This window comes from Haemorhous mexicanus, chromosome 6 (genome assembly GCF_027477595.1).
Source record: "Haemorhous mexicanus isolate bHaeMex1 chromosome 6, bHaeMex1.pri, whole genome shotgun sequence".
Taxonomy (NCBI): domain Eukaryota; kingdom Metazoa; phylum Chordata; class Aves; order Passeriformes; family Fringillidae; genus Haemorhous; species Haemorhous mexicanus.
In genome coordinates, this window is record NC_082346.1 from 12,741,592 (window position 1) to 12,769,213 (window position 27,622).

A 27,622-nucleotide genomic window follows, 5' to 3' on the forward strand; every position below is an offset into this window, starting at 1 on the left:
CCTGGCACTGCTGTGACACTTGAGCCCCCAAATCCAACTGTGTGCCAAATCCAACTGGGCCTCAACCCCCCCAGTAAAGCTGGGGGGCCCCTCACGGCACCTGCCACCAGAATGGGCCCATTCTACAGGCGGGCGCCTCGTGCGCCGGCACTGGATCCGCTCAAAGGCCGGATTGTTCCGAGCGGAGCGGGAGCCTGGCCAGGCCCAGCGCTGGCACTGACACTGTGTGGTGTTGGTGGGGGGACGTGTGGCATCCATGGGATGCTGAGGTTCCCACTGCCCTCACCAGTATGGGAACGTGTGCTCTGCCAGCGGCTGGGTCTGGTGTGCTGGATGTGTCCGGGAAGGCGGCTGCAGCTGCTTCCCTGGGATGAGGTATGGGCACAGGTGGGTGGCAGGAGCTGCCAGGGTGGGTGCTGCTGAGGGCACACGCCCCCACTAAACCAGATCTCCTGTCTTCTTCCCCAGTGTCCTGCCCCAGATTTCATAGATCCTCCTCAAACCCCTTCCCTAAATGCCCCTTTATCTTCTCCCCATATCCACTCTCCCTGTAGCCTCTCCTCTTCCCCTCTCCCTGTAGCCCCTCCTTACACTTTCTCCCCGTTCTCCCCTCCTCATAGTCCCTTTCCCACATCTCCATGCCAGATCCCTCTCCCTAGATCCCTCTCCCCACCTTCCCGCCCCGAGCCTTCCCCTCTCCTCCCTTCCTCTCCCTCTTGCCCTCTGTCCTCCCACCCGCCAGGGGGCGCCCTGTCCCCTCTTGCCCCCGTCCTCCCGCCCGCCGGGGGGCGCCCTCTCCCTCCCCTTCCCGTCGTGCCCCGCGCGGCCAAGGCGGGAACGCGGCGGCCCAAGATGGCGGCGGCTCTGGCGGCGCGGAGCTGCCTCGAGCTGAGCGCGGCCGGCCGGGCCCCGCCGCGATCCCCGCAGGAGCTGGTCTTCGTGCCCCCCGGCATCGCCCCGCTCCCCGCCGGGCGCTACAGCGACAGCGCCGGCGGCTTCTGCTACCAAGAGAGCGCGCAGCTCGGGGCCGCCACCAGGAATCGCTGGGTGCGATGGTGAGTGCACGCCCCCGTCCGCCGTGCCTCGCTTAGACCCTCCTCATCTACACCTCTCCCTTCTCACCCTTCTGAGACCGCCCTGTCCCTCAGATCCTCCTCATCCTCATCTCTGCCCTTCTGTCCCCTCTCAGACCCTCCTCATCCTTAGCTCTGCCCCTCTGTTCCCGCAGGAGCACGTCGGGGGACACGGTGGAGCTGGTGGAGGAGTCCCTGGACGTGAACCTGCTGAACAACGCTGTGCGGCTGCGGATCCAGGGCTGCCCGTTCCTGCCGGGCGGGATCCACCTGTGCGAGGTGCAGAGTCACCTGGTGGTGCTGCTGCTCACGGCGCAGACCGTGCACCGGCTGCTGCTCCCGCACCCCGCCCGCCTCTACCGCAGCGTGAGTGCCGGGAATGCCGCCGGGGGCCGGGGCAGGGGACCCTGTCATCAGAGGGAGGGCTTGGCATGGGGTAGGTGACCCAAAATACAATCGGGAACAAGAAGACAAGTGGAGGTTTGGGGGATTTAGCCGTGTTTTGCTTGTGAACTAGCTGGGTGTCCAGCCTGTGTCATGACATGTAGTTGAGCTGCTGCTAGAATGAGCCTCAGATTTTTCAGAGCCCTTCCTGGCTGGATTGTCTTTTTGTTTTTCCCTCAGCCGAGAAGACTGCAGGCTTTGTCTGGGTTGTAATCTGTATTTCATGTGGCAGATGGATCCTAGGCAGGGTTTATTTCACATTTGCCATCATTCCATATATGTGGGTTGGAACTGGGCAGTTTTTAAGGTCTCTTCTGACTGAAACCATTACAGGATTTGCTCTGACATTTTCTCTTGTGCCTGCTTCTTATCAGGATCCTCTCCTCTCTTGGAGAGCTTCTCTCCTGCTTTTAGAGCTCTGGAGAGCTTTCCCAAAGGATGACCCTGTGCTGTGACAGAGCTGCTTTTCCTGCGATGTGCCACCAGCAGTTTTCTCTGAGCTATGCCAGAGATTTTTTACTGGAAAAATAATTTCTATCAAGGAGACAGTTGCCATTCCATCAATGTCTGGTGGTGTTTTATGGAATTCTCTAGGATCATGGAGTCCAGCACTGCCAGGACCACCCATGTCCCCAAGCACCACATCCACACAGGATAGGAATTCCACCACTGGAGCCTGTTCCAGTGCCTGATAACCCTTTCCATGAAGGAATTGTCCTTGTTATCCAACCTAAACCTCCTCTGGCACAACTTGAGGCTGTTTTCTCCTGTTTCCCCACAGGACCTGATAACGGAGAGCCAAGTGCAGTCCGTGTTTACAGATATCAGCAAAATCCACATCAGGGATCCCTCCAATTACTACGTGATTCCCAGTGTGCCGGGGCTGGCTCCCAACTCCGTGGCCTCAGCAGCCTGGCTGAGCAGCGAGGGGGAGGCTCTCTTCGCCCTTCCCTCTGCCTCAGGAGGGATCTTTGTCCTTAAGCTGCCTCCTCCTGATGCTCCTGGTAAGGATTGGGCACTGCAACCCCTCTACCATCTTGTAATTTCACTTAATCTTCATTTTTGATTTTCCTTTTGTTTTTGAAGGAAGTGTTTCTGTTGTGGAGTTGAAGCAGAGCTCGGTGGTGCAGCGTTTCCTCACGGGCTGGATGCCAACTGCCATCAGGTGAGTGCCTAGGGACGGATAAACTGAGCTAATTTTGGCTTTTGGATCCCCTCACCTGGAATTTTTAGCTTGAGTCACACAGGCACCTATAAATACTCCACCCAAAAAAGTTAACGGGGTCACAGGAGCTATCAGAATACGGAAGTTGAGAGTGGAATGCTGGATTAGCAGGGTCCTGCTGTTCTATGTGTCTGTGAATATGTTCTCTAGTAATTGGCCTCTAAGGATTTGCCCAGGATGTGGCTCAGAGCCAGCATGGATTAGGGATTACTCTGCCCTGGTGCTGAGGAGCCAGGCGTGTTCCGGAGGGGAAGAGGTTACGTGGGGATCACACGAATGCTCTGTGGTGGGTTGGGATTTTTCGGGTGGCTTAGAGGGCACAGCTGAATCCTAGAGCCTTTTTCTTGGAAGTGGGAGTGAGTCCTTTGATGCCCTAAGTGACTTTGACCATTGGGGGGGTCTGCCCCCAATGGATGGATTGGATGGATCCCATTGGATGGGTTCTGCCAGGATCCTGGCAAGGATCCTGCCAGACCCTGGGCAGGATCCATCCTCCCAGATTGCTCTCCTCAATTTGCTGCTGTTTAAGGTTTACTTTTTTACTGTTTATTTGTTTACTTTTTGGGCCTGAAGTAGCAATGGTGTCCTTGGTTCTTGGGCTGGAAAAGTATTGTTTTGTCTAACTAAACTGGGAAGAGAACTTGCTAACACTTCATATGAGGTTCAGAGTTATATACTGATGCACTATGGAATCTGGAAAATATGAAAGCTACAACTTAAGGCATCATTTGGGGCTGTCAGGATCCTTGCTCATGGCTTCTTGGATCCTTGTCAGGGGCTGGCAGGATCCATGCCAGGACTGCTTGGATCCTTTTTTCCCTCTGGATCCTTCACCTGTGTTTTGCAAGTACCAGGCTGGGGATGGGGAAGTGGGAATCTGCTTCAGTTCTACCAAAGCAAGTGAAGAACTGGGTGTCACTGGTGTGGTGGGATCCTCTGCTCTATGGGTGCTGAAACTCACAGAATTCCCTTCTCCCCATCTCACCTAGTGGTTTATTTGGATTTAAGCACAATGGAGGAACCCCACTGCTTTGGATCTGTGCACCTGGCATGATTTTAGAATCCTGAAATCCTGGAATGGTTTGAGTTGGAAGGGGCCTTAAAGCTCATCCAGTCCCACCCCCTGCCTAGGGCAGGAACACCTTCCTCTAGACCAGTGTCCAGGCTGGGCTTGGACACTTCTAGGGATGGAGAATTTTCTTTGAAAATGTTGATGTAACCTCTGCTTTTCCAGAGGTGATGGCGGCCCCTCGGATGTGCCCGTCAGCCTCTCCGTGCACTGCCTGGATCACGATGCCTTCCTCTTCGCCCTCTGCCAGGACCATAAGCTCCGGATGTGGTCCTACAAGGTGAGCAGAACTTGGGTTTGGGGGAGCAAAATGAAGGCCAAGGAATCACAGGTGAGTGCTTGGCATGGATCTGTCTCCTTTAAATTGTGGCTGTGGCTTCTCCACACTGGGATTTGGGACAGTATGTGAGAACAGTCATGGTGTGTGTTTGTACCAGTGTCTGTGAAGTGTGGGGTTTCCTGCCCAGCCTCATTCCTGTAGGCACACAGTTTGTGGGATTTGGGAATGGGGCTGTGGCTGAGCCCCATCCCCAATGGGCTACAGCTGTGAAAAGCAGGTGAGCAGTGTTGAGGGTGATGAGCCGTGGAGTGCTGAGGTGTTACTGAGCTGTCACCAAAGGGAACAGAGGGCACACAGGTGCAGTGCATGAACATGAGGGGTGTGAAAGGTTGGGCTGAAGGACAAGAAGGGCAGATGCTTGCAGCCTTCTGAGGTGATTGGGTGTCACTCTGTATGGACAGACCCCTGAAGCCCTCAGATGTGGTAGGGTGATACTCTGGATGGGTTGAAGCCTCCTGATGTTGTATGGTGATACTCTGTACTGTGGCCCTCTCAGCTGCAGCCTGTGTGTTGTGACATGGTGACCCTGATGTCACTCAGGATTGGGCTGTAGGGCGAGGTACAGCCTGAGACAGGGCCCAGCCTAATGTTGAGAGCAGCAGGAGAAGCTGCCTGGTCTGGACCAGAGTGATTTTGACACCTGGGGTACAGCTGAGCTGCTGGGGACATAATGGGAAATTACTTCCCAAGTGAAGAACAGAGTGTTTTATCTACATGGAAAGCTGTGGAAAAGAAAAGGAATTGAGACTACTGACTACGCCCTTTGTAGTGTTTTACCATGGGCAAAGTCTTAAGATTTTAAGACTGATGCAAGTACTGCACTTAGTGTTTGGAAGGAAGTTAGGAAAAGGCTATGGGACCTGGACAGAGCTGCCAACGTGCAAAGGACAAGCTGGGAGATGTGGCACACCTCTAGCTATTCATGGTGCTGAGTTTCTTGTCTTCCCCTTGCAAGAATATCAACAAGGTGATTCTGTGGAATACAAACGCCCAAATTTCTATATCTTGAAAGGATCTCCACCTGGTGTCCTGTACAGCACCAGAAGATATGTGCAGAAACAATATTAAGCTGAAATGGGTTGAATAAACCAAGCTGTACTCCACATCAGGTGACTATACTGAATTCCATTGTAAACCTGGATATTTGAAAGACCCAAGTACTCCCAGCTTCAGAGTACAGTGTGTGGAGGGGACATTGAAACACCCATGGTGCACAGCAGGAAGGAACTGCTCCCTGGAGCACCATGGAAAAGAGCCATACTGAATTGCAGTCATCCAGCCAGTTGAGCCCTTACTGTGGCTCAGGGAACCCTGCTGTCTTTGAGTGCAAGCACTGGTACCGGCAGGTTTCCCAGAGGGCGAGATTCAGAGCACAGTGCCTGGATGGAGTGAGTCCATATCCTCTGTGTGAATAATCATCCTTGTTTGGGTAAATGGAAATGGCATGAGGGGGCCCAGCTGTGGAAATGACAGAGCCCTCAACCAACCTGGTGACCTGAGCTCAACTTTTCCTGGTGTTTCCCATTTTGCTGTGCTTTGTTTGTAGCTTAGGCAATGTTGTCTTGGAATTTGTTCTTGTTTTTATTACTGGCTGGTTGTCTTTGCGTATTATCCACATTAGATCTAGTTTTGTAAATGTATTTACGTTTTATGCAAAGGATTGTGCTTGCATTTTATCCATTCTATACTGATCTCACTGTTATTTTATTAACAATTGTCAAAGGATTGTAACTTGGAATTATATAGCTGTATAATTATTGATATTGTTAGAAGTTGTATAGCTATTGGGGGAATTGTATAACTGTTGATTTTGTTGATATCCCGGTGTTTGGCCTTTGGCTTGTTCTTGTATTTTGCTATTGATATTGTCAATATTCTATAAATGTAAGTATAAAGATTTTAATAATATGCAAGTTTAGAGAGTGAATCGAGGTCAGTACAGGGATGCATTCTAGAGTTGGTGGAATCTACAAAAGAGATACTTGTACCATGTTTACTATTTCTTCTGCAAGGGTCGTGTAGAGAAGTAGTAGACATAGCATTTATTTAAAAGAAAAAAAAAAGGGGGAATTGTAGGTACACAGTTTGTGGGAACTGGGAGGGGGCTGTGGCTGAGCCCCATCCCCGATGGGCTCCAGCTGTGAAAAGCAGGTGACCAGTGTTGAGGGTGATGAGCCATGGAGTGCTGAGGTGTTACTGAGCTGTCACCAAAGGGAACAGAGGGCACACAGGTGCAGTGCATGAACATGAGGGGTGTGAAAGGTTGGGCTAAAGGACAAGAAGGGCAGATGCTTGCAGCCTTCTGAGGTGATTGAGTGTTACTCTGTATGGGCAGAGCCCTGAAGCCCTCTGGTGTGGTTAAGGTGTTACTGTGTATGGGTTGAAACCTTCTGATATTGTGTGGTGATACTCTGTGTATCATCATACAATGTATGTGTGGCCGTCTCAACTGCAACATACGCATTCCTGGGATAAGGGTTGTTTCCAGACCTACTGGAGTATTTGGGAAGGCAGGCAGGAGTGCTTTGAGGCCCAAGGAGCCATCCCAAATGGATTTTCTCCTGCTTTCAGCAGTAATGAAAGTGTCTTTGTCAATAGGAAGTTAATAAAAGCCTCTTGCTCCAGATATTGAGTGCCAGAGCTAATGGAGCAGCACGGTGCTTTCACGGCTCAGTGGCACTGGAATGTGCTGTGGGAGGGAGGGGAAGCTTTCTCCTTCGTGCCTGGGCTCTGGCAGCCCGTGGGATTGGTGGGAGGGGGGCCCAGGTGAGCTGGGAGAAGTCAAGGAGTGGTTCAGATAAATATATGGAGCCTTAATTTACATCTGTTGTGCAAAGTTCTGAGGAGATGTTGTCTGGAAGGGGAAGGAGAGGAGCAGTTTCTCAATCCAGAGTATTTCCTAAGCCGCTCTCCTGATGCTTTTGTTGTTTGCAGGATCAGATGTGCCTGATGGTGGCGGATCTGCTGGAGTTCATGCCGGTCAGCAGGGACCTGCGGCTGGCGGCCGGCACCGGGCACCGCCTGCGCCTGGCCTTCTCCCAGTCCCTGGGCCTTTACCTGGGAGTCTACATGCACGCTCCCAAGCGAGGGCAGGTATGGAGCCACGGGCTCTTCAGGCTGTGGGAAGAGGAGTCATTCCCCTAGGACTTGGGTTTGGAAGGCAAAAAATAGGGAAAAGTTTCACGTGTGACCTTCTGGAGGGATCAGTTGTTTCTAAATAAACATTTTTCCCCTCACAGCATTGGGGGATATGTGTGCCCGAGCTCTGGGAGTGGAATTCCCTGTGTGACTAAGCTGATCCATGAGGGCTAGTTCACTTGTTTACCTTCTGCTCTGAAAGTGTGGATGCGCCGTGGGAAAAGGAAAGGTCCAAAAGGAGCTAAAAGCATGGAAATGCTGGTGGCATGTTTACACCAGACTCCTGGGAGCATGTGGATGCTTCTGCAACTTGGGGAGAACTTTTTGTGGAGAAGGATAAATTTAGCAGGAGGGGAAGGACGACGCAAACCAGGCTCATCTGTTGGACAGCTTATCCCTTTCTCCAGGGAATTCCCACACAAAACAAGAGCGTGTAACATGAGTCCTGCTGTCCCATGAGTGCTCTGCTCTGGGAAGAACATGCAGAGCTGGGCCTGCAGCTGAGGTATTGGGGCTTTCCCACCTTAGTCCCCTTCTTTTCCCACATCTTGTGGTCACTGATAGTGCTGGGTGTGGTGGTCATAAAGTTTTTCAAGTTTATTGTTTGGCAAGACTTGGGAGTCCTTCAGGTCCAGGCAGGCATGAGTGTCCTTGGGGAGAAGGGTGAAGCCAGGATTTCTGTGCAGAGGGTGCAGTGATGTGCTCAGCTCACCCTTCTTGTCCTCTAGGTTCTGTTACCCCTAGCATCAGGCAAGGAGATGGACTGGAATGATGATATTCCATGAGATGTGTTGGTTTAGTCCTTCAGCAAATGATTTATGAGGTGTGTTTGTAGTTTTGTGTCTTCCAGCTGGTGAGCACTGAGAGCAACCGCTACAGCCTTGACCACATCTCCTCCCTGTTCTCCTCACAGGTGAGAGCTGGGGCCTGGCCCCCAGGAGGAAGAGGCCTGGACTCTGGGATTTAAATCACAGAGTCACAGAATGGTTGGGTTGGAAGGAACCCCTTAAAGCTCATCTTGTTCCAGCCTCCTGCTGTGGGCAGAGACACCTTCTACTAGACCAGGTTGCTGTAAGCCCTGTCCAACGTGGCCTGGGACACTTTCAGGGATGGGGCAGCCACAGCTTCTCTGGGCAGTCTCAGCACCCTCACAAGGAACAATTGCTTCCAATATCCCATCTGAATCTCATCTTTCTAAGTTTGGAGCTGTTCCCCCTTGTTCTGTCACTCCAATCCCTTGTCGAAATTCCCTATTCATCTTTCTTATAGGTTTCCTTCAGCTACTGGAAGGGGCAATTAGGTCACCCCAAAGCCTTCTCTTTTCCAGACTGAACAATTCCCAAAGCCTATTAAATTCCACAGGGGAATGTTTTGCTGTTGTTAACTACCCACCTTTCTCTGTACTCTAATTTGGGGATAAGAAAGAGCCAATTTCCTTTCTCTCTTTCCTAGGAGACTCTGGTTGACTTTGCCTTAACCTCGGCTGAGATCTGGGCACTGTGGCACAATGAGGAGAACCAAACTGTTGTGAAATACATCAACTTTGAGCAGTGAGTTTTGGGCATGGATCACTGGGATAACTGTAGGAAAACCCTGACAGAGGTCCTTAACTTAGAGATTTTTTACTCAAGCTGCTGGAACATGGGAAATGTAAAAATCCAGACAGCAGGATTGCTGAAAGTGGAATGTGAGCATGGCAGAGGGACCGTGGTGCTTCCCCACAGCTCCTTCAAAACAACCAGTTGGTCCCTTCCAGGAAAAAAAATGTTCTGGGGAGATGGTGATGGGAAAGGATCATCCCTGAATATAAAGCTGAGAGGATGGCTTGGTGCAGAATCAGGGAGTTGAACAGTGGATGAAAAATGCTATGAGTGTGCAAATTTTAGGAGAAGCAGCTACTAGTTGATCTGAAAGTTGCTTGTGAGTTTGTGGGATGGGGAGAATGTTGAATTAAAAGAAGAATTCCAACATGTTCCATCAGTTTATGGCTAGGAATGCCACAGTTAACCTCTCCTGCCAAAATCTGTCCGTTGTCACTGCACAAACCTCCTTTTCCACACCCAGAGAGCTGTTTTTGCTGATGAAGGCCACAGGTTTGGTGCAGGTGGATGCCAAGTTGATTCCAGGTTTGTTTCCTTCCAGGAATGTTGCAGGCCAGTGGAACCAGGTGTTTGTGCAGCCGCTCCCTGAGGAGGAGGTGACAGTCCGGCAGGATCAGGACCCCAGGGTGAGCCAGCTGTAGAACAGCACCAAAAATAATGAGGTCACTCAAGAGAGAGAATGGGAATAAACAAGTCAGCAGTGTGCAGGAAGCCATTTTTGATCCCAGGCTGGAGCAGGGTGTGGACAGAAACGCAAATTCAGGGGATGATGTTGATCATGGGAGGAAAGACCAGAAGCAGCAGCTTAAATGTTCTCCTCATCCTTGAGCTTCCTTAAGTCACGATCTTTTTGCAGGAAATCTACTTGGAATATCTCTTCATGCCGGGCCGGTTCACTAATGCAGCTATCCAGAAGGCTTTGCAGGTAAGTGAGAGGGAATTTGGGATGCTCTCTGTTCATCCTCTTCCTGGCCCTTTAGATGTGAGGCAGCAGGATTCCTTGGAGCTCTTGCCAGGCTTGTTTTCATGGGGAGTCCCTGGAGCGAGTTGGTGGCTGCTGGGCTGCAGCTGCTGTGTGCCCACAGCTGGAGATGGAACCTGGAATCCAGATAATTGTTTTTTTTCCCTTTGGATAGCACAGCAAGTTGATGAGTTTGTTTTTCATTCCTGCTGATGTAGCCAGGAGAATGGGGACTCAGCATCCTGGGGTGCTGTTTGCAGGATGTGTCATGGAATTACTGAGGTCAGAAAAGCTCTCTCAGATGGTGGAATCTGACAGTTCCCTCCAGCAATGCTGAGACCACCACTAACCCATGTCCCCAGGTGCCACATCACACACATTTTAAATCCCTTGAGGTGTGGTGGTTGCACACTGGCACACATCCATGTATACCAAATTTGGCATCCAGACCTTTTTTTTAACACTTCCATCCCACAAAGTGCTATCTGATGCTCTTGTCCTGCTTTACCTCACTGAGTGCTGCTTGAACCTTTGGTGAGACTTTTATTTTGCCTTAAAATCCAAGTTTCTTGTGCTGCTTTGCAGATCTTTTCTCAAGGAACTGAGAGGCACATGGATCTGACGTGGGATGAGTTAAGGAAAGAGGTCACCTTAGCTGTGGAAAATGAGGTGAGATGGATTTTCCTTCCAGGATATTGTGTTGTATATGGGGTCATTATATTTTAGGTGCCAGGTAACCCTGCACCTTGGTTTATCCTTTCTTTCTCCAAAGGGAATTATGTAACTTTTTTAAAAGTACAAGTCTTCATCCTTCCTGACTGGGGTTTCCCTTCCCTCTTGGGTTTTTGGAATCCTGGCTGTTGTGCCTCTGCTCCCTGTGTGCACTTCGGTCATCACGTGGTGCCCAGCCCACCACCCTGCAGAGTGGTTGCACATCATTTTGGAAGGGAATCCAAAATAGAGGGATTATCTTCCAAATAAAACAAAGAACAATTATTAGGAGACTTACCTGAGAGATCCCTATTTTTTTTTAGGTCAGTTGTTTTATCCTGCTTTTATTTGACTTGGCTATTCCTGATTCACTTGTTTTGCTCTCACCAGTTCCAGGGCAGTGTGACAGAATACGAGTGCTCCCCAGAGGAGTTTTGGCAGCTGCAGGTGGAATTCTGGTCCAAGTTCTATGCCTGCTGCCTGCAGTACCAGGAAGCTCTTTCTCGGCCCCTGGCCTTGCACCTGAACCCCTACACCAGCATGGTGTGCCTGCTAAAGAAGGTGAGGTTGGGTGGTGGTGAGATTCCCTGAACAAGTTTCTGCAGAGGATTTGGGAAGCTCAAGGACTTTCTCCTCACCTTTCAGGGCTCCATGTCGTTCCTTGTGCCCTGCTCCTTGGTTGATCATCTCTATCTCCTTTCCAACGAGCACCTCCTGACTGAGGATGATGCTGCCATCTTTGAAGGTGAGAATACATGGAGTTTCTTCCCTCCTGTCAGAGATGTGGGAGCTTCCATAGAGATCCCTTGAAGAGCTCCTGATCATAGTTGCATGGAGATAGTTTTATTTTGGCTTTGCAGGGGTTCTTATTTTGTGAAATTTGCCATCATGCTCACACCAGCAATTAGAAAATAGTGTCAAGGCTGCCAGTAGAATCGTGGAATTGTTTGGGTTGGGTGAAATACTTCTCTGTGAGGGTTGGGATGCTGTGGCGCAGGTGCCCACAGAAGCTGTGGCTGCCCCATCCTTGGGAGTGTCCAGTGCCAGGTTGGACAGGGTTTGGAGCAGTCTGGGATAGTGGAAGGTGTCCCTGCCCATGGCAGGGGGTGGGACTGGATGGGCTTTAAGGTCCATTGCAACCCAAACTGTTCCAGGATTTACGAAATGTTTTCACATCAGCTGTAGAGAGGGGCCGTGCTGTTCCTTGTCTCCAGGAAGTGAATGCCAGAGTGTGGAAAACATGTCATTAATATTGTCACCACAGTGCCCTCTGTGCTTTGCTGGCCCTGGAATGCTGTTTCACTAAGAAAAAGGCAATGGAAAATGTTACCTAAACTCCACTTTCATGCTTGAGTGATTTTTATATATTTTTATAGAGTGGGATCGTCATCTGTTTGGTTGAGCTTTTTGTGGAACAGAGGGAAGGAAAGCTGGAGGCCTGAGCTGGATTTGGGAGCCCCAGCAGGAGCCCCAGCAGTTCCTTCCCTGGTTGTTATAAACAGTCACAGTCTCTAAAAATGGGATTTAATTTAAAATCTGACCCATAAAAGATTGCAGAGCTGAGCTGAGCCATTTTCTTTGGGATATATTTTTTTGTACTACTTATTTTCTTTCAACCTGTGGCTGGAAAAAAATCCCTTGGAGGGAATTTAGTTTTTTTATTGTTGCATCATTTTTTATTTTCTGAATAATAAAGCCCAAATCTTTCCCTTGTCGGCTCCTGAGCTTTAATTCAGCCTCGCTGTTATTGGGGAAGGTTTGGCACAGGGAACTGGGACCCGTCTGCTGTTACTGGTGATAGGAGCTGAACTAACTGGCTTTTGCATGGTCTTCCCACCTTCCCTTGGAAATCTCTTGGAAAATACACAGTTAGATTCTTTCATTGCAGATTTGGAGATGTCTCGTGATGTTGTCTGTCTTGTCCAGTGCCTTCGCCTGATCGGAGAATCAATTTCTATGGAAATGGCATTCATCATGGAAATGGCTTGCTCCCGCCTCCAGCCTCCAGAAAAGGCTGCAGAGCAGATCCTGGAGGACTTGATAGCTAATGACACGTAAGGAGATGTGTTTTCCAGAAGCTTCTCAGAGTGGCTGAGCTGGGATTGTCCGGAGCTGTCCCTGCTTGACATCCAAGGGCATTTGAGATGTGTGGCCTCCTTGCTCTGTGCTGCAGGAGACTTTTCCAAGGATGGGGACCGTGGTTTGGTGTCATTAGCAGGGTCTTCCATCCACAACCTAGAGAACAGAAGAGGCGCAAATTCCTGTTAGGTGTGAAAAGAGGTGCCTGGAGACAGTAGGGAGAGGTCAGAGCCTTGGTCAAACCCTGTGGTTCCTGTGCTAACCAAAATTGTTTCCTTGTGGAATGCCAGCTATCTGGCTGTTATTTCCTGGTAGCCTGAGGTAGTGGAATAAATAGACTGGTCCCTGCAGGCACTGTAATAAAACTCACAAGCTAGCCAAGGATTCCAGTTAGGAATGTCCAGGCTGATCAGATACTGATCCTCACTGGAAGGGTGTGTAAGGGAGCCCTCTTCAGTCGGAACCCTAGGTTGCTGTTCATGATGATGATGAGGATCTTTTTGATGTTGCAGGGAAAATGTGATGGAGGATATCCACAGCAAACTGCAGGAGATCAGGAACCCCATCCATGCCATTGGATTGCTCATCCGAGAGATGGACTACGAGACGGACGCTGACATGGAAAGAGGTGAAAGCTCTTCACCAGCTTCTGGGAAACGCTAGGAAGTGCCCTTTATCCTGGGAATTGTTCCTGCCTGTGTGCCTCCTGCTTCACCTGGGTGTTTTCCCCTCAGCTCCTCACCTGGCGCTGCGCATGAGCCTGTCCCAGCTGTTTGGCAGCAGCACCGCAGCGCACGTGGTGTGCGGGGGGGTGGCCAAGATCTGCACCGTCCGCTTCCTCCTCTGCCGGGACCTGCTCATCCTCCAGCAGCTCCTGCTGCGCCTCGGAGATCCCGTGAGTACAGCTCCTGGGGCTTGGGAGTCCTGTGGGGTTCTGCTGCTGGGGCAGGGCGGAGCTCTGTCTCATCCCACAAGGCTGTTGGAATAGCCCGAGGCTTGGGCAGGTTCTACTCTCTCCTCCAGCTGCTTTTGTCTTCCTAAGCAAAGCAGCCTAATTCCCTTTATTCTTCTATGAACATCCAGGAAGCAGGAAGCCAAGCTGTATTTGTGGGAGGAGGGCATGGATTCCAGCCTCCTGTGTGAATCAGCACACATTTGGCTCTTCCAGCTATCCCCTGTCCCTCTCCCAGCAATGATGGCAGCTCTGTTCTCTGGCATCACGCTCCAAGGCTGCAGTTTCAGCCCCTTGGAAGCTGCTCCAGCCAGAGCAAACAGCCCCCACGATGGTAGCTGTGTTTGGAATGGTGGGATGGACTGGTCTGGGTCTGTCCCACCAGGCCTGAGGCCACGTGAGGCGAGGCGCTGCTGCTTTGGACAGACACAGCCATGCGGAACAAGTCCCCAAACAAGAACAGCTTTGTTTAAACCAATATTATTTGCTTAGAAATAGCCAGGCGTTTCCTGGTTGAAAATAAATTCCATTTTCCTGGGTAAGGTTATCCTAGTAGTATTTAAGGTGCATTGCAAGGTGCCCTCTGGAGCTGGGCTCTCCCAGATCATGAGACATGTGATCTGCTGCTTTCCCACCTTGACATACCTGTGTCCTTCAAAAGCTCAGATTGTTTCATCTCCTGTGACTCTTTGCTGGAGCTTATGGAGACCCTGAGGTGATCTCTGCAGCAAAGCCATAATTTCAGTCTCAGGGACAACAATCCTACAATGCTTTGGGTTGAAAGGCACCTTAAAGACTGTTTAATTCCAAGCCTCTCACATGGGCAGGAGCGTTTGCCACTAGGCCAGGTTTCTCCAAGCACCTTCCAGTCTGGCCTTGAGTGCTTCCAGACGTGGGGCAAGAGTCCTGCTGGTTCCCTGGGAGGGCTGAGTTCCTGCCAGGCTGTTGAGCACCTTGCTGTTCTCAGAAGGGACAAGCTGGGCCTGACACAAACCTCTCTGGTTGCCCTTGTCCTGCTGTTGCTCCAAGTGTGCCAAGCTTTGGGCTTTCCTTGCAGATGGTTTTGGGAGGGGGGCAGCTCTTCCAGTCCCAGCAGGACCTGCTGCACCGCACCTCTCCCCTGCTGCTGTCCTACTTCCTGATCCGGTGGGCGAGCCAGTGCCTGGCTTCCGACGTCCCTGTGGACACTCTGTAAGTCTGCCTGACCTGGCTTTGAGTCCTCCTTAATCCACCTGAAATGCCCTTCCTGGTGTGCAAAGCAGGTGGTTGCTGTGGGAATATCACACCACGAGCACTGGGGAGGGCTTTTTTCCCTTCCATGTTCTGAGTTGACTCTGCCTTGTGCTAAATCTGCCCTGTGAGGCCTCACTGTTCTGTGCTCAGTAGGAGTTGAACAATGAGCACAGTTAAAGCAGGAGGCGTTTTGTTGTCTCTTCACTGATGGCTCCTTTCTTCCCTAGGGAATCTAATCTGCAGCATCTCTCCGTGTTGGAGTTAGCAGACACCACGGCTCTGACACCACACAAGCTGGGTAAGGTGTCCACGGACCATCAACTCTCCCTTTCTGTTATTTAAGCCTGACTCTGCCACCTGAGGGAAGTGCTTTATGCAGAGAGCTAATGGACTGTGTGGTTGAATGACCTTGATTTAAGTGGGGATGTTTGTCAGGCTGTCCACAAAAAACAAACAAACAAACAAAAAACCAACAAAGCAACAACAAAGGATCTTGGAGCGCTGAACTTGGATTTTACTCTCAGCCTGAGAAGGATGGGAATGCCTCACTGAGCCAAAAATTTGTCATTCTAACCCTGGCAGCATCAGCCAAACTTACCCCTCATGTACTTTACAGTGGCTGTGGTAGTTCAGACCAGGTCTGTCACAGAATCCTGGAATGGCTTGGGTTGGAAGGACCTTAAAGCTTATCCAGTTCCACCCCCCTGCCATGGCAGACACACCTTCCACTAGCAGGAGTTGCTCAGAGCAACCTGCTCCATCCAACCTGTCCTGCTCTCCAGCTTTTACCCTACAAGCAGCCAAGAGCAACAGCTTAGAGAAGAATGAAAATGTAGAAGTACTTGCTCAAAACGTGTTTAAAAATATGGAAATACCTCCCCAAAACGTTGTGGCTGATATTTGGTTCATATTTTTTATGTTCTGCTGCAAAGTTGTAACTTTTGGGTTAGTTTTTTATTGGGAGAATATAAGGCTGCTTAATTAGGGAAATGTGGGCCTTGAAGTGGTGCCAGAGGGAGGAGGTGAACAGGGATGGGAAGGAAACATGCAGGTAAGAGCCTGCTGTGACTAGTCAGCACTTGGAGGCTGAGATACTTCAGAGGGAGCTGGGGAAATCTGGGACAAACAGGCAGCAGTGCCACGTGTGGGTTGGGAAAGAGCTTCCTTCACTTTTAGGACATTGGTGATCTTCAGAGCCTGAGCTCTCCCTGATGGAGAGTCTGGGTGCAGGAGGCAGCTGGAAATGTCAGGGAAGTTGAAAACATCCTTTGTGTGTGCTGGTGTTGTGGGTTATTTCTTGGCTGGCTTGTGAGGAAAGTCCTGTTTGGCCACTGTTCTTTGGGAGAAATATGTGAAGCATAGGGGAAGGAGGTGGCAGCTCAGGAAGAGGCGTTTGGAACAGTCAGTAAGGGGGGATTTTTGGGGTGCTGGAATGAGGAGGGAGGGGATGGAACAGCCAGCTCAGCACTCCCTCAGCTCTGTCATGCTGGAAAACTGCAGCTGGGCTGGGAATAACAAGTGGAGAGGGAGCAGAGCTCTTTTTTTGTGTGTTTTAATTGAGCTGTGGTTAATAAACACTGCAGGATGGGGTACTTTGATCTCCTGCTGCTCCCTCTGACTTAACCAGACGGCAGGAGAACTCCAAAACCAACAAGCTGGAGTGTGGAACGTGCTTTTGGTTTGCCCTGGCTTAATCTGTGCTCTTTAGGCTGATGAGCACAGGACAGAGTGGAAAACCTGGGATCTCTACTGCAGGCTCTCTACTCACCGTTCCTTTAATTTGTACTTTTAGTATCCGGCCCTCAAACAATCGTGGAGCTCTTCTTTCAGGAAGTGGCCAGAAAACACATCATATCCCGACTCTTCCTGCAACCAAACACCTCTTTGGCTGAGACAAGTTTGAACTGGCCCCACCTTATCACCTCAATAGTGACTGATTTTCTGCCTCTCCTGTATCCTTGGCTGTGAATCCATTGCCACTGAATCTCCTGCCATTCCAAAATCAGTTTTCCACCCCCAAATTTCCAAGACAAACCTCCTGAGGGAGTGAGGTTGTTGGCATTAATGGGATTTGTGGGTATTTTAAGATTTCACAGATTTCATCCTGTTTAGGTGCACGATAAAGGATTTGAGTTTTTGACTTTAAGCCCCTGAGCTCTCACTGCTTGACTTGGTGGGGCGGGATGCTGGGGGATTTGGAAGGGTAACAGGAGTTGGGGATTAGATGTACTGGTGATTTTGTTCTAATATGGATAAATCTTATTAAAGAATAATGATTTGTATAAAGAGCAGCTTAATCTTCTCTCCTTTCCCCCCACAAAGGGAGCATGAGAGTCATGGTGGCTTCCAGACTAGTTCTCCAGGCTCTCCAGGCTGGATTCTCCTGTGTTCCTTAACTTCTGCTCAGATGGCCCAGCAATCCCAGCTTCCTCTTCCCAGAGTGCCTGATGGGGAGCTGTCAGTACACCCAGCTCCAGGTGAGTGCATCATGCCAGCCTTCTCACAGGTGCTGGAAAACTTCCTAAAACATCTTTCCAAAAACTCGTCTTTCCAAATGCTGGAGTTCTGCTTTCCCCTAGTCATGAAATCCTGGAATGGTTTGGGTTGGAAGGGAGTTCAGAGCTCATTGAGTTCCATCCCCTGCCATGGACAGGGGTACTGTCTGCTATCCCAAGTTGCTCCAAGCCCTGTCCAAACTGGCCTTGGACATTTCCAGGGATGGGGCAGCCACAGCTTCTCTGGGCAACCTATGCCAGGGTGTCCCCACTCTAACAAGGAAGAATTTCTTCCCAATATCCAGTGTAAATCTCCCCTGTTTTAGTTTAAAACCACCACCCCTAATCACTGTTCTCTGAGCTTAGACAATGCCACAGAGTGTTTGATGGGGAGTGATTTAAGACTGTGGAATCCCAGAACAGTTTGGGTTGGAAAGGACCTTAAAGCTCATCTCATTCCACTCCCCTGCCATGGGGGAGTCATCTTCTGCATTTTCTCTTTCATCTGTTTTCAAGAGCATCCAGATACTCAGGTTTATGCTATTCTCTTTCCATGGAGGAGTTTGTTCTCCCAGGGCTTGTCTGACCGCGTGACGCCACGCTCCTGAAACATCTTTGCAGAGCCTGTTTAAATATCCCAGCAATCCTAGAGCTTGTTGGCTGCTGGTGTGCCCACAGCCTTTCCTGTACCACCTCTGCCTGTGATTGCCCATGGGACCTGGGTTCAGAAGGATTTCTTCAGCCCAGAAAGGACTAATTTATTTCTTAAATGTCCTTATTAGTAAAAAAACAGTGTGAGAAACGCCTGTCATCATTCCATCCTTGGCTGCTCCTAGCATCCCAGTAGCAGGGATGGTGAACTCCTGATTTCCAGGGGTTTTAGACTGCTGTATTTCAGATTACTGTTCCTCCACCTTTCTCCCTGTGCTCTTGGCAGCTGGAGTTGCTTGTGCTCAAGTTCTGACCCGCACAATTCCTTGTCTGCAGCTCCACGTGATCTGCAGCTTTATCCCTGTCTGGGCATTCCTGGAGGCAGCAGGCCAGGCAGGCTGTTAGTGCCCTGTTTTTCAGCAGAACCTTTTATCCTCCCAGCCCCTCATACCTGGGGGCTGAATTACTTCCTTTTGTGTTGCTGCTGAGAAGAATTGAGTGAAGAATTTCAATTCTTCAGAGCTTTTGAGCCGGGAAATGCCAAGATTGGAGCAGCATCGTTCTCCCTCCTGGCATATGCAGGAGGGAGAATGATGTGCAGGCTTTGAATCTCCTCGCATTTTTTTCGCCTCACTGGTGTCTCCTCCAGGCTTTTATCTTTGCAGAGCCCAGCTCCTCCTCCTCCCCACTGCCTTCTGTTCCTCTCCCTGATCCCAGTCGGTCACGGAAACTTGGATTAAGTGCCTTGACCCCGGGGAGATAACAGCAGCTTTGCTGTGAGCATGGTCACCCAAACTGTGGGGGTACAGGAGGCTCCTTGCAAGGAGCAGACGGGCACAGGGGCAGTCTGGTGACAGAGCAGAGGGCTGGGACATGGGCCAAACCTCTCCGTGTTGCTCATTGTGTGTGACAAGCTGGAGCAGGATTTATCCCTTGTAGCTGCTAATCCAGGGAGTGAATCTGAGCTCCGGATACGTCACCACGTGGTTTTGAGAGGACTCATGGCCAGGAAAGGTGAGGCAAGAGTTGCTGGTGGTTTGTGCACCTGTAGAGGTGACTTGACTTCCAAGTCCTGGTTTCTCTTCCCAATTCCTGCTGAGTCCCACGGCCCTGCTAGCAGGACATGGCTGCTCCTCCAAGGATGAGGAGGATGCTGTGCTGGCACAGGCCCAGGCTGGGTCATCTCGCTTTGTCTGTGCCCTCAGTGCCATCGGCACTCCCTCCCATATGCTGTAATCCATGTGCTTCCTTGGCTGCTGGCCCTCTCCTGCACAGGTATTCCCCTTCTAGCACCTGCCTTGCCCATTGTACTGCAGCCTTAGCTCTGCCCTCCATGTTCACATCTACTCTGCAGTTCCCTCCAGCAGGATGTAGGAAGAATCCTGTCTGATTTTTGGGTATGTTGGGAGTTGTTACTGAGGTGCTTCATACAGACACTTGAGATGTTTAGAGCAGTTTTTCCCCAGGAGCATGTGGGAGATACCTCCTCCTTACAGGACTGGAGCAGCTCTGCTCTGGAGAGCTGGGAACATTCAGCCTGGAGAAGAGAAGGCTCCAAGGTCTCTTGGGAACCTCTTCCAGTGCCTAAAGGAGCTCCTAGAGATCTGGAGAGAGGCTTTTGAGAAGGACCTAGACTGACAGGATGGGGGGAATGGCTTCTTACTGAAATAGAGCAGGGCTAGATGGGGTACTGGAAAAAGTTGTTCCTTGTATGGGAGCTGAGGCCCTGGCACAGCCTGCCCAAAGAAGCTGTGGCGGACTCGTCCCTGGAAGAGTCCAAGGCCAGGCTGGACAAGGCATGGAGCAACCTGGTCTAGTGGAAGGGGTCCTTGCCTTTCACAGGGATGTGGGTCTGGAGGGGCTTAAGGAGTCCCTTCCAACCCAAATCATTCCAGGATTTCATGATCAGTGCATCCAAGGGACTTTGGGGCTGGAAAGAGCAGCCCTCGAGCTGGAGAAGCAGGACTTGGCTCCTTTAGCTACTGTGCTCAGACACCAAAATCTTGCTGGTCCTGGCTGCCTGCAGAGCACAAGTGGGTGCTGACCTGAATCCAAACTCCCATTCCTTCTCTCCTGTAGGAATACATCCGGCTGCTGCAGCCCTGGTGCCACGTGAACATGGGCTCCTGCTGCTTCATGATGGGCAGGTGCTACCTGGTCATGGGGGAAGGGCACAAGGTGAGGCCTTCAATCATCTTCTTCCCAGGGTCTGGGACCTTTTCCCTTGGGAGGGGGAGGTGCACAGGAAACATCCTTCCCAAGCGCTGCCTCCTTTGGGAAAGGATGGGATTGGAGCAGCATGGTGCAGATCTGCTCTTGGGAAGATCTCACAAGCTTGGGACAGGCAGTGTGGTCCCCTCACCTGTACAGCAGGTGGATCAGTCACCTGAGGGCACAGCGAGCTGATTCCAGGTCTCCTTCCAGGCTTTGGATTGCTTCTGCCAAGCTGCCTCTGAGGTGGGAAGAGAGGAGTTCCTGGACAGGCTGATCCAGCCTGAGGAGGGTGAGGTGGTCTCCACACCACGCCTGCAGTACTACAACAAGGTACAGTGCTCAGCAGGTCAGCTGGCACCAAGTCCTTCCACACTGAAGAGGGAATTCCTGCTCAATCCTTGCCTTTGTAGGAAGTGACTTGAGCCTCAGAAAACTTAGCTTTTGGAATGTGAAATGTGTACTTTCTTTACTTTGTTTGGGGGTAATGACAAGCTGAGTATGTGAAATTTAGGTACTTTCCACCAATTGGTTTCCTAATAGCTAAGGACTTTTGTTATCCAGCAGAAAAAGGCAGGATGAGATCCAACTGCTGGAAGCAGAAGCCAGACATGTCCAGGCTCGATGTAAGATGCTGCCTAAGGCAAAGGTTACTAAGCTCTGAGGCAAATTAAAATGAATATGTTTAAATTGAGATAGGATCTATCTTCTGCATAATGCTGTGGTTCAGGCAGGCGGGAAGCCTGGAGCTGGGCTCTTGATGAGGGATTCCCTGGATTTAGGATCCAGAAAACTAATCATTAATGCTGAAATGCTTCAAAAATCCCCCACGTACAGAGTTGAATCCTCCAGAGAAGCTATAATCTGGTCCTGTTGTGCTGGGATTTCATCCAGATCCCTGCAATTTACCCAAATATTCCCCTTTAAAGTCTAATCCCTTAAATATCTTTAGGGCCAGGAACAGCTCCTAAAATAAAAACAACAAACCCTCCTGTTCTTCCAGGTCCTTCGCTTGTTGGAGATGCTGGGTTTGCCAGAGCTGGTCATTGAGCTGGCCACCCTGGCCATCATGGAATCAGCAGATGACTGGAGAAGTCAGGTACAGCCACTTCTTTCCCAGCAAGCTGTTTCTTCAGGAACCTCTTCCACAGGAATTTCTTAAATGTCCTTTAAGAAGGGACATTTCTTCTTGGGTTTATAACTGATCTGTGCTGTTTTCAGGCTACTTTGAGGACCTGCATCTTCAAACATCACTTGGATTTGGGGCACAATAGTGAAGCCTATGTAGCCTTAACACAAAACCCGGATCCAGGCAGGTAGGTAACAGGCTTATGCCTTTGTTGTGGAGGTCCATGGTCCCATTTTTCCATGAAACTGAAAGGAAAATGACACTTTAGGGGGGGACATGACTGCTGTGTTAAGTTACTGTGTAGAGGTGGGTTTAAAAATGTAGAGTTCAGTTTTGGATGTTCATCTGAAGGACACCTGGGATTGGCACCCTCCCAAAAGAGGAAAATAGGAGAAAGAAAAACAGAAGAGACTGAAGGATCATGTGTGTAGCATTTTATGTTTAAAAGCTGTAGGAGATTAGTTGATTTTGTTTAATAAAAAGATTTAATGTTGAGTTTTCAATTTGAAAAGTGAACTGGGCAGGGAAAACTTTATTCTAGCAGAGGAAAATGTTGGAATAGCGGGGGAGAAAATGGAATGCTTTTTTAACTAATTGAGGGAGGGGGACTGCCCTCCTGAGAGGCCTTTCCAGAGAATCTCTGTTTCCAGTACAGGAGAAACTTGAAGGTTTAAGTTGGTTCTAAGCCAGGAAAAAACCTGCAGAGCTCATCCAGAAGCAGGAGCTTGTCACAAAGTGGTTGCTTGTGGCTTAAATCCTGGGTTTGTTCCTGCTCCTGGGTTTATTCCTGCTCCTCCAAAGGGTTGTGCTTCCCTCTGCAGGCAGCTGGACTGCCTACGCCAGCTAGTGGTGGTTCTCTGCGAGCGATCCCAGCTCCAGGACCTGGTGGAATTTCCTTACGTGAACCTGCACAATGAGGTAATCCTCCTCTGGGATCATGGCTTGAGGGGGCACAACCCTCCCTTTAAGGGGATTATGGACCCACTGGAGCCTCTGTGTGTTGCAGGTCGTTGGGATCATCGAGTCTCACGCTCGGGCCGTGGATCTGATGACTCACAACTACTACGAGCTGCTCTATGCCTTCCACGTGTACCGGCACAACTACCGAAAAGGTAAAGCTTGGCATGGCACCTTGTACCTGCCCACCTGCTGGGACACCCTTTCCCTGCCCCTGCCGGGTGTGTGGCCTCCCTCTCCAGGCTGTTGGCTGATGACTTTTCCCTGTTTTCAGCTGGAACAGTGATGTTTGAGTACGGCATGCGGCTGGGCAGGGAGGTGCGGACGCTCCGAGGGCTCCAGAAGCAGGGCAATTGTTTCCTGGCTGCCATTAACTGCCTGCGGCTGATCCGCCCGGAATACGCCTGGATAGTGCAGCCAGCCTCTGGGGCTGTGGTAAGAACGCTGAGCTTCCTGAAGAGGAGCTTCCAGAATCCTTTCTGATGGGAACAGAGACATTGGACTTCTTATCTGCTGCTTGTGACCAGCTGTCTTGCTCTGCTCATTGACCCTATCCATCACCCTTGTGCCATTCCTCCCTTTTTAGGGCAGGGGGAAGCAGGGTAGCTGTTGGGAATGGGCTGGTGGATAGATACGGGAGTACATCACCTTGTACTGAGGACAGCAGATGTTTTGGGGAGTGTGAACAGCTGGAATACCAGTCCAGAAGAGAGTTAGTGTAACAGGGGTTGTGTTTCAAATCCCAGTCAGGACTCAGGGAGGTGGTGGCTGCAGCCTGGTCACCTGATCCTGATGTTCCTGATTGCCAGGGATAAAGTAGCCTGAATTCCCAAGGGACTGCACAGCTTCCCTGGTCCAAATCAAGGCTTGAAATGGAGAGCTCTTGTTGGGATTTATTATATCAGTCATTTATCCTTCAGAAACCAGGTATAAATCCTCTTTCTGCTTTTTCCTGCAAGTATGAGCGCCCGGGAGCGTCCCCGAAGAGGAGCCACGATGGGGAGTGCATGGCTGTTCCCAGTAAGTGCCCAATCCTGGTTCTTCCCATGCCTCTGGAGTTTCCACAGCCTCTCTGCAGCTCCCATGGGAGCTGGGACATGTTTCAGGGCAGCTCCTGCCTCCACCAGATCAATAATCTGTGGGATTTTAAGGTCATTAACTCTGCCAGTGTCTCGCAACAACATGCTGTCACTATTCCCCAAGGAATACAGCAATTTCCCCAAGGTAACAGCTATTCCCCAAGGAGCTCCTGTGCTTGCTTCTAACAGCTTGATGCCTTGACAGCATTTTTTTTTCAGTGGAAGTAACTTGTAATTTAAAACAAAACCAGCTTTTTGAGGCATTTTCTAGTCTTTCAAGGTTGTTTGTGCTTTTGGAAATCCTGTCGGGAATAAGCTCTGCCTGTGTCTGCCACAGCCCAGGATGTGGGATCAGGTTATCCTCAGTGTTCCAGTAGGAAAATTTAAGGTCAGGTATTTTTAAACCTGCTTTTTCTGAAGAAGTTTTTTTTTTTTTTGGCATATGCCTGGCAGGCAAAGCAGCAGCTGTTCCCAAATATTATCTAACATCTGGAGGAGGAGGAGCAGGACAGTGATATCAAGGACATAAGCACAGTCAAGGGAGCAGGGAAGAGTCAGCAAATCCTGATCATTCCTTTGGTGCTTTTTGGGGTACACATCTTCTTAGCGTGGCAGAGGAATGTAGAGATCCTTTTACAAGGGCTCAAGGGATAGCTCAGAGCCTCTTCAGTGCCTAAAGGGACTCCAAGAGAGCTGGAGAGGCACTTTGGACAGGAGATGGAGTGCCAGGATAAGGGGAATTGGCTTCAGACTGACAGAGGGTGGGTCTAGATGGAATATTGGGAAGAAATTCTTCCCTGTGAGGGTGCTGAGGCCTTGGCAGAGGTTGCCCAGAGAAGCTCTGGCTGCCCCATCCCTGGTAATGTCCAAAACCAGGTTGGACAGGGCTTGGAGCAACCTGGCCTAGTGGAAAGTGTCCCTGCCCACAGAAGTGGATGAGTTTTAAGGTCCCTTCCAGCCCAACTCATTCTGTGATTCCATGACATTCTGCACAGTGCCCAAAGACCCCTTTTTGAAGTACTGAGAGCCCAGTATCCATCTGTTCCAGGCACTCGCCAGATCGAGATCCTGGAGCTGGAGGATTTGGAGAGGGAATGTCTGCTGGCACGGATCCGTCTGACTCTGGTGGAACATGACATGTCAGCAGCAGCTGTGGCAGGTGAGAGGGGTTCAGCCACTCTATCCTGTCCTAGAGGCAAACCTAGAAGCTGCCAGGGACCGTCAAATTCTCATCCCTACCATGAAATCCAGCCACTGACTTCAGCAGGGTCTGAGATGCACATCAGGAGAACCAATTTTAAGTTTTCCACCTTTTTTTTGGCTTTTTCAAGCTCTGGTGGTCTGCAGTGGGGGTTGGATGAGCTTCTGAGTTGGGACAAAAAAAGGCATTTTGGAAATAATGGAAGCAAAGAATTATTAAGGCTGGAAAAGACCTTCAAGATCACTAAATTCAACCTTTTTAATTGATAAATAATTTATTTTCCTGGACAATCCCGCTTCATGGAACAGTGTTAAAAAGTTGTGAAAGTTGTTCCTTTCTGGGAAGCAGGAAGGTGTAGTTCTCCCACCTGGAGTATTTTAGTATCTCTGGTACAAGTTACACAACATGTCCACATCTTTCCCCTCTAAATGTCAGGAGGAGGTGACTTCCCAGCGCGGGATTGCAGGGAAAGGATGGAACAGCTGCTTTGAGGGCAGAGTGGTGACGCAGGGAGCCGAATGCCACAGTTTCTGTGCTGCCAGAATATGTATGTTTGGTTGTAGACCTGTGATGAGGCTGTCCCCTCCCTAACCTCAGTGATCTTGGGGATCTTTTTCCAACCTTAACAATTCAATGATTCTAAGCAGCAGCATTTCCCTATCATGTATTGCTACGTGTGTCCCTCCCCTGTCCCTCTCCAGCTGGTGCTCTATCAGGGACAGCTCTGTGGGTCACAGCTGCTCTGTCCAGATCCTTCAGGAATAGCTGCTGGGCTCATGGGATGCTCTGGAGGCCAGGAAAGCCTCCAGCCATGGATTGAGAAGTACTGCTGCAGGGTGTTGGAGGCTCTTGGCACCTGCTGCTGTATCTCTCAATGACTAACACAGGGTGAGACCCTGGTGAGCACTGGGTGTTACAGGGGAGGCTTTACCTGCTCTTCCTCCCCTTCAGGCAGCTCCACACCTGAGGAAACGGTGTCTCTGCTGGTCCGGGCCGGGCTCTTCGACTCAGCCATCACCCTGTGCCAAACCTTCAAGCTGCCCTTGACACCCATCTTTGAGGGCCTGACCTTCAAGTACGTCCGGGTGCCCTCCCACCTCGGGGGACACAGGGCTGGAGGGATGCAGGGGCTTGGGCGTGGAACTTGCCCAAGAGCCTTCTTTCCCTGCCAGTCCAGCTGGGTTGTTCATTGGGAATACTCCTGTAAGGGACTTTGATGCTAGTGGGAAGGGCATGGCTCTGGAGGGACCCACCTTCCCATGGCTTTTGGTTGTGCAGGTGCATCAAGCTCCAGCTGGGAGGGGAAGCGGCACAGGCAAAGGCCTGGGACTGGCTGGCAGCCAACCAACTCTCAGCCCTGGTCACCACCAAGGAGTCCAGGTAGGTTTTTCTCCACAGTTTGGGAGGAGGAGGAGGATCTGGAGACAGGAGCTCTGTGCAAATTCAGAGGGTCACAGGTCCTTAAAACCCCTAAGCCCAGAACTGGGCACAGGATGTGGGGAGAGCTGTGCTTCCACCCTGTCCCCACATCACCTGGAGCACACCATGGCCTCACAGACGGGGGCAGGAGCTGCTGGCATGTGTTCCACTGGGAACTGTTTCCTTGCAGTGCCACAGATGAAGCCTGGAGGCTGCTGTCATCCTACTTGGAGCGTTACCCATCCCAGAACAGCCTGTATCATCGCTGCGTCATCAACAAGCTCCTGGCACACGGGATACCTCTGCCCAACTGGCTCATTAACAGCTACAAGGTCAGAGCAGTGACGCAGCTGTCCCCAAAAACCCTAAAATTCCAGGTTTCCCGGAGGTGCTGGATCACCCTCGCTCAAATGCAGAGCACCTGCCAGGTGCTCTGTGCCCAGTACCAAGGCTCAGAGCAGGTTCTCTCAGCGTGGTCCCAGTCCTCGTCACATTCCCTGGCTGAGTTTCCCTCTTTGTGGCAGGAAGTGGATGCTGCCGAGCTGCTGCGCCTATACCTGAACTACGATCTGCTGGAGGAGGCCGTGGATTTGGTCCTGGAGTATGTGGATGCTGTGCTGGGCAAAGGGCACCAGTACTTTGGGATCGAGGTGAGCTCAGCCGCTGTTGGGATGGGGTGGGATGTTCCTTGGGGACATGATTTGAGGGTTCCCGTCTATTCCAGGTCCCTCTGTCCCCAGCGTCCCCCACGATGTGGCTTCCCTACACTGCCATAGATCAGCTGCTGCAGGCACTGCGGGAGAGCAGCGCCAGCGAGAACAGCGTCGTGGTGGGTACTGAGCTCCTGAACACCGGGATGGGGAATGGGGTAGGAGGGTTTTGGGACAGGGTGGGATCCCTCATGACTCCTGCCTCTCCCAGCTCTATGAGAAGCTGAACGACAGGATGGAGGACTACCAGCAGAAGGTCAGCGTGGCCACCATGGAGCGCCTGTACTGCCGGCCCTAGGCCAGGTGACATCCCCAGGAGTGTCACCATTCCCACCCCGCGGTGCTGGTTTTACCCATTGGTTTTCCATAAGGATCCGGTTCAGGGAGGAGGAGTGCTGAAGGGTGTGTCCCCTCACTGTCCCTTTTGTGGGCAGTGGGTGAGCAACAGAGCTGGGGTGTGTGGCCATGACACCTCCTTGCTCTCTGCCTCCTCCAGACATGGAACTGTTGGGAATTTCTTTTATTTATTGGTATGCTTTTGGATCAACTTTAATAAAATGGAACTGTTATTTGAGGTGTGTATAAGCATGTGGTGGCAAAAGTGGGGACTGTGGTGCTCCTGTCCAGGGATCATCCCCATACTGCCCTTGCCCTAGGACTGAGATATAGGGCAGGGTGGAGCTGTGGAGCCCCGGGGAAGGATGGAGGTATATCCCCCCCAGTGGATATAGCTCAAGGGAAGGGGGTATAGGATAATAAGTGGCTATAGCCCCTAGGAAGAACTATGGGGTTGTGCTATAGGATAGTCCGGGACCACAGCCCTGGAGGGCAGGACGGGGATCTGGGATAGGATGGGGCTCTAGGATCAAGGGGCGGGACCATGCTGTAGGGCAGGCCGCAGCTCCGGATGGAGCCATAACGTCTGGCTCGTCCCCATCCATAGG

The 27,622-nt window shown here is 50.8% G+C and overlaps 1 protein-coding gene across 1 annotated transcript; it reads left to right on the plus strand.

Annotated features, from left to right (window-relative positions):
- Nucleotides 1-818: 818 nt before the first annotated feature.
- On the plus strand, nt 819-27,252 carry NUP160 (nucleoporin 160). The gene is made up of 35 exons (XM_059848762.1): nt 819-1,055; nt 1,229-1,439; nt 2,299-2,521; nt 2,604-2,682; nt 3,977-4,091; nt 7,086-7,244; nt 8,125-8,202; nt 8,742-8,839; nt 9,432-9,516; nt 9,747-9,815; nt 10,437-10,520; nt 10,953-11,123; nt 11,208-11,307; nt 12,451-12,616; nt 13,154-13,269; nt 13,376-13,536; nt 14,651-14,784; nt 15,054-15,124; nt 16,619-16,778; nt 17,234-17,303; nt 20,052-20,150; nt 20,397-20,516; nt 21,187-21,282; nt 21,405-21,499; nt 22,134-22,230; nt 22,319-22,424; nt 22,544-22,704; nt 23,229-23,289; nt 24,397-24,507; nt 25,501-25,624; nt 25,828-25,929; nt 26,159-26,300; nt 26,493-26,618; nt 26,693-26,797; nt 26,890-27,252. The coding sequence occupies exons 1-35, from the start codon at nt 853-855 to the stop codon at nt 26,974-26,976; spliced, it is 4,185 nt and encodes a 1,394-aa protein (XP_059704745.1). The 5' UTR covers nt 819-852; the 3' UTR covers nt 26,977-27,252.
- The last annotated feature ends 370 nt before the right edge of the window (nt 27,253-27,622 follow it).